Source organism: Oncorhynchus gorbuscha, linkage group LG06, assembly GCF_021184085.1.
Source record: "Oncorhynchus gorbuscha isolate QuinsamMale2020 ecotype Even-year linkage group LG06, OgorEven_v1.0, whole genome shotgun sequence".
Lineage (NCBI taxonomy): Eukaryota > Metazoa > Chordata > Actinopteri > Salmoniformes > Salmonidae > Oncorhynchus > Oncorhynchus gorbuscha.
In genome coordinates this window covers 92,028,871-92,041,241 of record NC_060178.1, presented here as the reverse complement: position 1 = coordinate 92,041,241, position 12,371 = coordinate 92,028,871, and the positions used below count along the sequence as shown (strand labels likewise).

General features: G+C 43.0%; 1 protein-coding gene across 1 annotated transcript in view; it reads right to left on the bottom strand.

The window, feature by feature from the left end:
* LOC124038543 (sorting nexin-29-like) overlaps window positions 1-12,371 on the bottom strand; it is a 177,152-nt gene that overhangs the window by 30,795 nt on the left and 133,986 nt on the right. The window contains exon 18 of the mRNA XM_046354554.1: window positions 11,828-11,909. Coding sequence (XP_046210510.1) covers window positions 11,828-11,909 — 82 coding nt within the window. The remainder of the gene's footprint in view (window positions 1-11,827; window positions 11,910-12,371) is intronic.

Here is a 12,371-nt window from a genome sequence, read left to right as displayed (position 1 = left end):
TACCACCAACCTACCGAAGCGCAGCTCAGAGTAAATATTTATTGCATTTTCCTTTTACAAATGGGCGGTAATTTAGAATGCATGAGATACTGTATTTACGATAGCACAGCTTTGCCCTTTGTTCCTCAGTCTTCCCGCTCTTTCACTTTCACCCAGCCTCCTTTTTTTCTTCTTTTGTGTAACAAGCAGTCATATCTGTTCCGCCATCTAAGGACGTTTTCCTTTATGACGTCATTTGTAATCAAGTTATGATTTAATTATGTGTATGTGTAATTCTGTGTGATTAGTTAGGTATTTAGTAAATAAATAATTAAACCCAATTTTGTATTGTTGATTCAACTTGTTAGCCAGGATTCCTGCAGATAACTAAAAATGTACAACTTTCAGATGAGACTGAATTAAGATGATGATTAATATTGACTGCTATTGATGTAAAATATTACTAGGTCTTTAAGAGTTTATTCAGAAGATAACAGCTCTATAAATATTATTTTGTGGTGCCCAACTCTCTAGTTAATTACATTTACATGATTAGCTCAATCAGGTAATATTAATTACGGAGAAATTATTTTATAGAATAGCATGTCACTTAATCCGGCATAGCCAAAGACACGACAGCATTGAACGCTGAGCTGTAGTCAATGAATAGCATTCTCACATAAGTGTTCCTTTTTTCCAGGTGGGAAAGGGCAGTTTGGAGTGCAAAAGAGATTGCATCATCTGTGGATCTGTTTGGGTGGTATGCAAATTGGAGTGGGTCTAGGGTTTCTGGGATAATGGTGTTGATATGAGCCATTACCAGCCTTTCAAAGCACTTCATGGCTACGGACGTGAGCGCTACAGGTCTGTAGTCATTTAGGCAGGTTGCCTTTGTGTTCTTGAGTAGTTCTCATCATACGTGCGCCTCTTCGATGGTTCAAAGTCCCTGTCTGTTGTTCGGTGCTTTCCCGGGTAAGGGGGCAGCAGCTCTTCGGCTGCATCAGATTCACAACTGTCTGTGTCCATGCTAGCTGGGCTAACAACAAATGTAGAATTACTGATGTCAGCATTGAATGTGCTCATGGAATCAGAACAACTTGTGTCGTCGACAGGAGCAGGTGTCGTACTGCTGGTAGTAGCAGTACTACCAGTAGAGCTGGTATGTGTCTCTATGGACGCGGGCCTTACTATATGGACTGTTTGAAAATGTGGAGATTTTTTTATATTAAAAAAAATGAATCACATTTTTATTTGGCGTACCCCAAACGGCATTGCGCGTACCCTACCCCAGTTGTGATTACCTGCTCTACACTATACTTGCTTGTTTTTTCACAATCTGAAATTAGCAAACTATTCGAATTTTAGCGACCAGGAAATGGCGGAGAGATTCCTGCATTGTGCATATTTAATGTGTGAGGGATAAAGTAAAGCAGAGGACATGCAGGGAGTTGGAGTGCTTATGTCATCCCTCCATCTCTTTCTTTCTGTCTCCGTCCACTCTGGGACACATTTGCCAAATTAGGCAGAAAATAGAATCCATTTGGAGAATTGCAGAAAGGAAGGAGGATGAGGAGTGATAAGAGCGTATAAGGAGATAATCATCAGCAGAAGATTTGTCAGCAGTACTCTGGGTATGTGTGCATGTTGGAGGGAGGAAGTGATACCCTTCCCAGTGTCATTAAACCTATTTTACTGCTTTGTTTTGAAGGGATAGTTCAGGGTTTTGGACTTAGAGGCAGTTTTGTGAGCCTACTCTGTGGAAGTAGATAAAGGGCTTCAGTGCCAAAATCCCAAACTATCCCTTTAAGTAAAATAGTCACTTTCCATAGACTAGTATCCTTACATTTAGTGTCAATCATCATAATAACAGAGGCTGCTAAGGCTGGCTGGCTGGCAATGGGAAAATGTAAATATGATAGTGTCCTCTTACATCATTCTAAAACCATAATCTGTCAAGTCATCCTGCTGAATGAGTCTGCAAAATGACCCACTGGTTTATGATTCATTATCCGTGATTCGTAATTACTGTTCAAAAATAAATCACCATGAGTGATAGAGCATTTAACTAACCAAGGCCCGGTTTCCCTAAAGCATTTTCATTAGACGCGTTTCTTTCCCAACAGCGTCACTTTATACACAGATCTCTGCAAAACATAATGAAGTTGACAACAAATACAAAGTCGTCAATGTCTTTGCAATTGTTAGGCTACAAACAAGCGGAGGATAAAAAGATGCTTCAAATGAGAACCGAGATGACTGCATTAAAAGATAAATAGCCTATAGCATAGGCTACAGGCCTACAGTCGAAGTTTACATACAGTATACCTTAGCCAAATACATTTAAACTCTAGTTTTTCACAATTCCTGACATTTAATCCCAGGAAAAAGTCCCTGTTTTAGGTCAGTTAGGATCACCACTTTATTTTAAGAATGTGAAATGTCAGAATAATAGTAGAGAGAATGATTTATTTTCATCACATTCCCATGCACTCAATTAGTATTTGGTAGCATTGCCTTTAAATTGGTTAATTAACTTGGGTCAAACTTCTTTTTAACTTCCTGACTGATGTCTTGAGATGTCCACATCATTTTCCTCCATCATTTTCCTCCTCATGATGCCATCTATTTTGTGAAGTGCATCAGTCCCTCCTGCAGCAAAGCACCCCCACAACATGATGCTGCCACCCCCGAGCTTCACGGTTGGAATGGTGTTCTTCGGCTTCCAAGCCTCCCCCTTTTTCCTCCAAATAGGTATAAAAAAAATAGATTTTCAACAACTTGATTGGAGTCCACCGGTGGTAAATTCAATTGATTGGACATGATTTGGAAAGGCACAAACCTGTAAGGTCCCACAGTATCAGAGCAAAAACCAAGCCATGGGGTTGAAGGAATTGTCCGTAGGGCTCAGAGACAGGATTGTGTCAAGGCACAGATCTGGGGAAGGGATATGCAGCATTGGAGGTCCCCAAGAACACAGTGGCCTCAATCATTCTTAAATGGAAGAAGTTTGGAACTACCAAGACTACTAGAGCTGGCAGGGCAGCCAAACTGAGCAATCGGGGGAGAAGGGCCATGGTCAGGGAGGTGACCAAGAATCCGATGGTCACTCTGACAGATTCAGAGCTCCTCTGTGGAAAACTTTCCAGAAGGACAACTATCTCTGCAGCACTCCACCAATCAGCCTTTTATGGTGAAGTGGTCAGACGGATGCCATTCCTCAGTAAAATGCACATGACAGCCCGTTTGGAGTTTGCCAAAAGACATCTGGTCTGATGAAACCAAGATTGAACTTGTTGGCCTGAATGCCAAGCATCATGTCTGGACTGAAACCTGGCACCATCCTACGATGAAGCATGGTGGTGTCAAAATCATGCTGTTTGGGATGTTTTTCAGCAGCAGGGACTGGAAGACAAGTTAGGATTGAAAGAAAGATGAATGGAGCAAAGTAAATAGAGATCCTTGATGAAAACCTGCTGCAGAAATCTCTGGACCTCAAACTGGGGCAAAGGTTCACCTTCCAACAGGACAACGACCCTAAGCACACAGCCAAGACAACGCAGAAGTAGCTTCGGGACAAGTCTCTGTATGTCATTGAGTGGCCCAGCCAGAGTCCGGATTTTAATCCGATTTAACATCTCTGGAGAGACCTGAAAATAGCTGTGTAGCAACTCTCCACATTCAACCTGACAGAGCTTGACAGGATCTGCAGAGAAGAATGGGAGAAACTCCCCAAATAAAAATGTGCTCAGCTTATAGCGTCATACCCAATGAACCTGTTTTTCCTTTGTGATTATGGAGTATTGTGTGTAGATTGATTAGGGAAAAAACAACTTAATACATTTTAGGATAAGGCTGTAACCTAACAAAATGTGGAAAAAGTCAAGGGGTCTGAAAGCCCAGTCGATGTGGAAGGGGGCGTGCTCTCTTGGCTGTCCCCTGAAGTCCACGATCAGCTCCTTCGTTTTGTTGATGTTGAAGGAGAGGTTATTTTCCTCGTACCACTCCGCCATGGCCCTCACCTCCTCCCTGTAGGCTTTCTCATCTTTTTGGTAATCGGGCCTACCACGGTTGTGTCTTCTACAAACTTGATTGAGTTGGAGACGTGCGTGGCCACGCAGTCATGGGTGAATAGGGAGTACAAGAAAGGGCTGAGCACCTACCCCTGTGGGGCACCAGTGTTGAGGATCAGCGTGGCGGAGGTGTTGTTGCCTAACATCACCACCTGGGGTCGACCCGTCAGGAAGTCCAGGACCCAGTTGCACAGGGCGGGGTTCAGACCCAGTGCTGTGAGCTTAGTGATGGTCTTAGAGGGCCCTTTGCACATTGGGAGGGGGACACCGTGGAGATGTCAACAGTGATGGAGAGATCTTGGAGCGGGCAGCCCTTCACCGGGAGGAAGAGCAGCACCGTCTGGTTGAGGTTGAGCTTGTGGTGGTGGGCCAACATCTAGCAGAGACATCTGCAAGGCACGCAGAGATGCGTGCCGCCGCCTGGGTGTCAGAAGGGGGCCTATAACCGAGTCCTGGGGACACCAGTATTGAGAGCATGTGGTGCAGACACAGATCCTCTCCATGTCACCTGGTAGGAGCGGCATGCCAGGTAGGATACAATCCAAGAGTGTGCAAAGCCTGAGTCGGTTATTGACCCAATACTTATTTTCCACCATAATTTTCAAATATATTAATTAAAAATCCTACTGTGATTTTCTGGATTTTTTCCCTTCTCATTTTGTCTGTCATAGTTGAAGTGTACCTATGATGAAAATTACAGGCCTCTCTCATCTTTTTAAGTGGGAGAACTTGCACAATTGGTGACTGGCTAAATACTTTTTTGCCCCACTGTATGTAGTTGTTTTTTAGATGGTACAAAATGTTCTTAGTTCTCCAACTAGCCTAGTACGTTCTTCTGATGCTGGAAATTTAACACACTATTATAGTGGAGATTGAATTCATGATTATTCGATGCAACAACCAAAAATTATCATTGTAACCAACATCCATCACAGAAAACTACCACCATAATTATCATCTCAATAATAACGGGCCTTGCGTCTGGCCCCAAGCCATAAGAAAGCTGAACAATTAATCAAATGGCCACGCAGACTATTTACATTGACCCCACCCCCTTTGTTTTTACATTGCTGCTACTCGCTGCTTATTATCTATGCAGTCACTTTACCCCTACCCTACATGTACAAATTAGCTTGACTAACCTTTACCCCCCGCAATTGACTCCGAACCGGTACCCCTGTATATAGTCTTGTTATTGTTACGTAATTTTTTACTTCAGTTTATTTTGTAAATATTTTCTTATGCACTGCATCAGATGACCTGGCCTCCACAATCATCCGACCTCAATCCTATTGACGTGGTTAGGGATCAGTTAGACCGCAGAGTGAAGGAAAAGCAGCCAACAAGTGCTCAGCATATGTGGGAACTCCTTCAAGACTGTTGGAAAGCATTCCAAGTGAAGCTGGTTGAGAGAATGCCAAGAGTGTGCAAAGCTATCATCAAGTCAAAGGGTGGCTACTTTGAAGAATCTCAAATATAAAATATATTTTTATTTGTTTAACACTTCAACTATGTTGTTGTCTTAGGTAGGGCTGGGCGGTATACTATATTTTACTATATACCGGTATTTATGCATGGACCGGTTTGGGTTTTTCACACACACACACACACACACACACACACACACACACACACACACACACACACACACACACACACACACACACACACACACACACACACACACACACACACACACACACACACACACACACACACACACACACACACACAAAGAGTCTGCAGACTGAACTATCCTTTTTCCGAAGATGCAGGTTGGGTTAAATGCGGAAGACACATTTCAGTTGAAGGCATTCAGTTGTACAACTGACTAGGGATCCCCCTTTCCCTTTCAGTTCGCTGCAGCTAGTGACTTTACCGAGTTGCAACAAACACTCAAACTGGACAGTTTTATCTCCATCTCTTCATTCAAAGACACAATCACAGACACTCTTACTGACAGTTATGGCAGCTTTGCGTGATGTATTGTTGTCTCTACCTTATTGCCTTTTGTGCTGTTGTCTGTGCCCAAAAACGTTTGTACCATGTTCTGTGCTGCTACCACATTGTGCTGCTGCCATGTTGTATTTCTGCAAATGTAGAACTTTTATTAATCAAAAACATAAAATACCATCAAATTAGAAAAATACTATGATATTTTTGCCATATCGCCCAGCCCTAGTCTTAGGTCTCTCTTTATGTAGTGTTGTGGGGTCTCTCGTCGTGATGTGTGTTCTGTCCTATATTATTATTGTATTTTTTATTTTTAATCCCCGTCCCTGCAGGAGGCCGTCATTGTAAATAAGAATTTGTTCTTAACTGACTTGCCTAGTTAAAAAAAAAGGTAAAAATATTTCTATATATTTTTTAAATTATGTAAACCCTCCAGCACACCAATCCCCTCAGCGCGTTGGGAAGTCAATTGCAATATATAGATTATCATCATTAACACTTTTCCCACAGTGCACCTCTCTGGGGAAGGGGACCTATGGGATCTATGTGTTGGGAGCGAGTGTACATTGGATGCTTTGTAATCGCCACTTTATTCTCCCAGTATGTGCATGTCCAAGGGTTTGGCTCCAACAGGAAGCCAAAGGTAATTTTTTGCCCTCAGAACAGCCTCAATTCATCGGGCATGTGGTGCTGACTCAGAGATGCTGACCCATGTTGACTCCAATGCTTCACACAGTTTTGTCAAGTTGGCAGGATGTCTTTTGTTGGTGGACCATTCTTGATACACATGGGAAACTGTTGAGTGTGAAAAACCCAGCACTTTTGCAGTTCTTGACACACTCAAACCGGTGCGCCTGGCACCTACTACCATACCTCATTCAAAGGCACTTAAATCTTTTGTTTTGCCCATTCATCCTTTGAATGGCACACATATACAATCCATGTCTCAAGGCTTTACAAATCCTTCTTTAACCTGTCTCCTCCCCTTCATCTACACTGATTGAAGTGGATTTAACTAGTGACATCAATAAAGGATCATAGCTTTCACCTGGATTCACCTGGATAAGTGTGTCTGACTAGATTTCAATCACACACACACTCTCTCAGCTTGCCTCTGAGGAACTACAGTCGTATCAGGTATCACGGAACATTTGGAATTGAAATAAAAGGGAGACGGGAAAAAAAACATCAAATCTCATTAGTGTTATAAAAACATGGGAAAGTTTGCAGCGCGCCTGACTTTGTGTGGAAGCGATTGGCTCAGCAGCTTTTTGCTGATCAAAGGGAATCACTCATTTAGAAATAAAAACCCAGTGAATTCTGGGTGCCGGGGCTCATCTAGAGTACAGGGCTTTACCATGTCATCTCCTCTCCGTTTTGCATCAGCCAACCAAAGGTAAAATAAATGTGTGTATGTGTACAGTGTGTGTTCAACTAAGCAGAGTTTGCCCATGAACCATAACATTGCTTTTACTTTCCTTTGAGCAACGTGTCTAGGAGTTGGTTTTTGTTGTTGTTGGTATGCTGGGAATGTGGATTTGATATGTTGGTTCTGTCAGATTCATCTAGATACAGTAGGATACGTTTGGAGTACCTCTCTGATAGTAGACTTCCTCTGGGAAAGTTAAACAACTGGTTTAGAGATGGAGGATGGAGGGAGCGAGGGCGTTATCACTACCAAAGTGCATCCATCATTTCCGCCTGGCAAATAAAGGGCTTCAGCTTTTGTTATAACACTGAACAAAAATAGAAACGCAACATGTAAAGTGTTGGTCCCATGTTTATGAGCCGAAATAAAAGAATCCCGAAATGTTCAATATTCACAAAAAGCTTATTTCTCTAAAATGTTGTGCACAAATTTGATTACATCCCAGTTAGTGAGCATTTCTCCTAATCCATCCACCTGATAGGTGTGGCATATCAAGAAGCTGGTTAAACGGCATGATTATTATACAGGCCACTCTAAAATGTGCAGTTCTGTCACACAACACAATGCTACAGATGTCTCAAGTTTTGAGGGAGCGTGCAATTGGAATGCTGACTGTAGGAATGTCCACCAGAGCTGTTGCCAGAGAATTAAATGTTCATTTCTCTACCATAAGCCGCATCCAACTTTGTTTTAGAGAATTTGGCAGTACGGCCAACCGGCCTCACAACCGCACAAACAATTGCATTTTATCAATGGAAATTTGAATGCATAGAGATACCGTGACGAGATCCTGAGGTCCATTGTTGTGCCATTCATCCGCCGCCATAACCTCATGTTTCATTACGATAATCAAATCAAACTTTATTTGTCACGTGCGCCGAATACAACAGGCGTAGTAGACCTTTCTGTGAAATGCTTACTTATTATCGCTTAACCAACAATGCAGTTCAAGAAAGAGTTAAGAAAATATTTCCAAATAACCAAATTAAAAGTAACACAATTAATAACACAACACAACAAATAACAATAAGGCTATATACATGGGGTACCGGTACCGAGTCAATGTGCGGGGGTACAAGTTAGTCGAGGTAATTTGTACATTTAAGAAAGGGGTAAAGTGACTATGCATAGATAATAAACCGTGATTAGCAGCAATGTAAAAGCAAATGTCAATATAAATAGTCCGGGTGGCCATTTGATTAATTGTTCAGCAGTCTTTTGGTTTGGGGCTAGAAGCTGTTAAGGAGCCTTTTGGTCCTAGACTTGGCGCTCCGGTACCACTTACTGTGACACCGCCTAGTATATAGGTCCTGGATGGCAGGAAGCTTTGCCCCAGTGATGTACTGGGCCATACACACTTCCCTCTATAACGCCTTACGGTCAGATGCCGAGCAGATGCCATACCAGGTGACGATGCCACCAGTGCTCTCGGTGGGGCAGCTGTAGAACCTTTTGAGGATCTGGGGACCCATGCCAAATCTTTTCAGTCTCCTGAATGGGAAAAGGTGTTGTCGTGCCCTCTTCACGACTGTCTCGGTGTGTTTGGACCATGGTAGTTTGTTGATGATGCGGACACCAAGGAACTTGAAACTCTCGACCAGCTCCACTACAGCCCCGTCAATGTTAATGAGGGCTTGTTTGGCCCGCCTTATCCTGTAGTCCACGATCAGCTCCGTTGTCTTGCTCACATTGAGGGAGATGTTGTTGTCCTGGCACCACTCTGCGAGGTCTCTGACCTCCTCCCTATAGGCCATCTCATCGTTGTTGGTGATCAGGCCTACCACTGTTGTGTCGTCAGCAAATGTAATGATTGTGTTGGAGTTGTGATTGGCCACGCAGTCCTGGATGAACAGGGAGTACAGGAGGGGACGAAGCACACACCCCTGAGGGGCCCCAGTGTTGAGGATCAGTGTGGCAGACGTGTTGTTGCCTACCCTTACCGCCTGGGCGTGGCCATCCAGGAAGTTCAGGATCCAGTTGCAGAGGGAGGTGTTAAGACCCAGGATCCTTAGCTTAGTGATGAGCTTTGTGGGCATTATGGTGTTGAACGCTGAATAAACAGCATTCTCAAATACAGTAGGTGTTCCTTTTGTCCAGGTGGGAAAGGGCAGTGTGGAGTGCGATTGAGATTGCGTCGTCTGTGGATCTGTTGGGGCGGTATGCAAATTGAAGTGGGTCTAGGGTATCTGGGATGATGCTGCTGATGTGAGCCACCGACTTGAGTACTATGTGGCGGTAATCGTTTAGGCAGGTAACCTTCACTTCCTTGGGCACAGGGACTATTGTGGTCTGCTTGAAACATGTAGGTATTACAGACTTTTTATAATTTCTAAAAACCTGTTTTCACTTTGCCATTATCGGGTATTGTGTGAGATTGCTGAGGATTTAAAAAATGTAATCCATTTTAGAATAAGGCTGTAACAAAATGTAACAAAATGTGGAAAAAGTCAAGGGGTCTGAAAACTTTCCGAAGTATCTGTATTCCCAGTCATGTGAAATCCATAGATTAGGGCCTAATGAATTTATTCATTTCCTTATATGAACTGTAACTCTTTGAAATTGTTGCATGTTGCGTTTATATTTTTGTTCAGTATATTTTGTTTTCTTTCCTACTTTTCTCTGAGGTAGAAGAGAATAACCTCAGAAGGGCTCCCCAGCTTGGAGGCTACTACTCTAACTCACACAGATTAAAAAGTAAAATCTCTAACTACTCTGTGTGTTCTCTGGCAGTTTGGAAATTACATTTTTCTTATTATTTTTTCCACGACACACATTTCTATAATAACTTCTTGTTGGTATTGTATGAGAACGCAACAATAATTTGCAGCTGCCATTAGTCTCTCATTTTGAAAGGAGTGAGACAGGGAGAGGGGAGGGATGGGGAGCTCATCTTTGGGGAGAACAAAACAGGAGTAATAATAGAGAGACTCAATCACAGCCTCTCTCTCTGACTCTATGGGCATCCCAGACCTTGTTCTGTCTGCATAGAGTCATTTCCAACGGAGAAGAAAAGTGGCTTTTGAGAAAGACAAAGACAGGGAATGGAGAACAAGCAATTTGCCTCCTCCATAAAGGTCCTATAATCTAGTGCCGGAGAAGAATGCTGCGCTGCTCTGTCTCTCATCTCTCTCTCTCTATCCCTCTCTCTATATATTTTTTCTTCTCCCTCCTCTCCATCATTTTCAGCACAGAGTGAAACAGAGCTGCGTGATTCTGGTGTTGTTGTTTCCTGCCGGGTAGTGATTTTCAGGCCCTGCTGCCATCGGAACAGTACAGTATCAGGAAGTCTGGAATGACTGGCCAGAATTGCTGTGACCTGGTTGGCTGGTTGTAAATTGGAACATTTTGTTTATTAAAAACATTCTAGAACTCCATTTCTGTAATATCAGTAGTCTCTCTTTGAAATGCTATTCAAGAACAGGTGCATGGACCTTTTGTATCAGAAATACCTTTTTTTTTACATATCTTGCACACAGTGATACATCAAATCTGTGTTTTTAAGACATGGAGAGGAAGACACAAAACCCCTTTCACATACAGCCAACAATGGCAAACAGTACTCATCAATCTAGTCCATTAAGATAATAGTCATGTTTCTATAGTGATCTATTAGACAAATAGAACCCTGAGAACACACCACATAGACAACAAAGACTATATAGGATACAGCCATGGTCTGGGGCTATGCTAAGCACTAGTAACAACAGGTGTCATTAAATCACTTCAAATGTATTTACGTAACCATTTAGCTAGACTATAGAAGTTTAATGCTAAATCCATCAACTGAACTTCCCAGCAAAATATTGAATGACCTCTGATTCCTTTCTCTACCAATCGGATCATTGATGTCATATCAGCCATTACTTTACTCTCCAATACCAACATCCTGTCACTACTTATCAGGGGGTACACATCTGGAGGTAGCTGCCCAGGCCTGTACTACTCTGACCAGGGTGCATGTTATGTCTTCACACCACACTGCAGTGGCAGAGATACAAGAGCAGACTTGTATCTAAGTTAAGTTCGGGAGCCAGCCAAACAGGCTCGACTATCTCTCTGCTGAGTTCGTGTCACCTGTCGTGTCCCATCATTTCTGGTTTCACCTTGATACACTGTGGCTCCGCTTCCTGACAGAGTGGAGTGGAACCGAGCAGGGCAGTGACATGTTTCCCCTCAGGGGAGAACAGGAAGGAAGGTTTCTCACCTAGTCAATGTGCTAGGTACAACAAAAAACAGTTATCTAGGCCAGGGCATATGTTGGGTGTTAGTTTACTAGTTACTCCATTCAACAACTTAACACAGAAATGGGATACAAGAAAAACTAGGATGTCGTGATCTGCAAATTGAAGTTGTGTTTGTTTAGTACACTAGGATCCGGTGTTAGTGTGTCCCTTACCTGGTATACATGGTAAGCGTTGGCAGCGCGGCCTTGCAGAAACACAGAGGGAATCCAGACATTGATTAGAGCACGGTGAGCCCTGGGTTTGAGAAGTACACAGTAGAGGGTAAAGGTTATTCATGGCAGGAAACATATAATTCATTCCAAATACTACTAAAGTAAGGGTCTTCAAGACATGTCAAGAATTCACTACTATTACTATGCTTATACGAAGATTATCATTTTAATCATTTTAGTCAATAAGATTCTTGCTACGTAGCTTAACTTTCTGAACATTCGAGACGTGTAGTCCACTTGTCATTCCAATCTCCTTTGCATTAGTGTAGCCTCTTCTGTAGCATGTCAACTATGTGTCTGTTTATCCCTGTTCTCTCCTCTCTGCACAGACCATACAAACGCTCCACACCGCGTGGCCGCGGCCACCCTAATCTGGTGGTCCCAGCGCGCACAACCCAAGTGGAGTTCCAGGTCTCCGGTAGCCTCTGGAACTGCCGATCTGCGGTCAACAAGGTAGAGTTCATCTCAGCCTATGCCTCCCTCC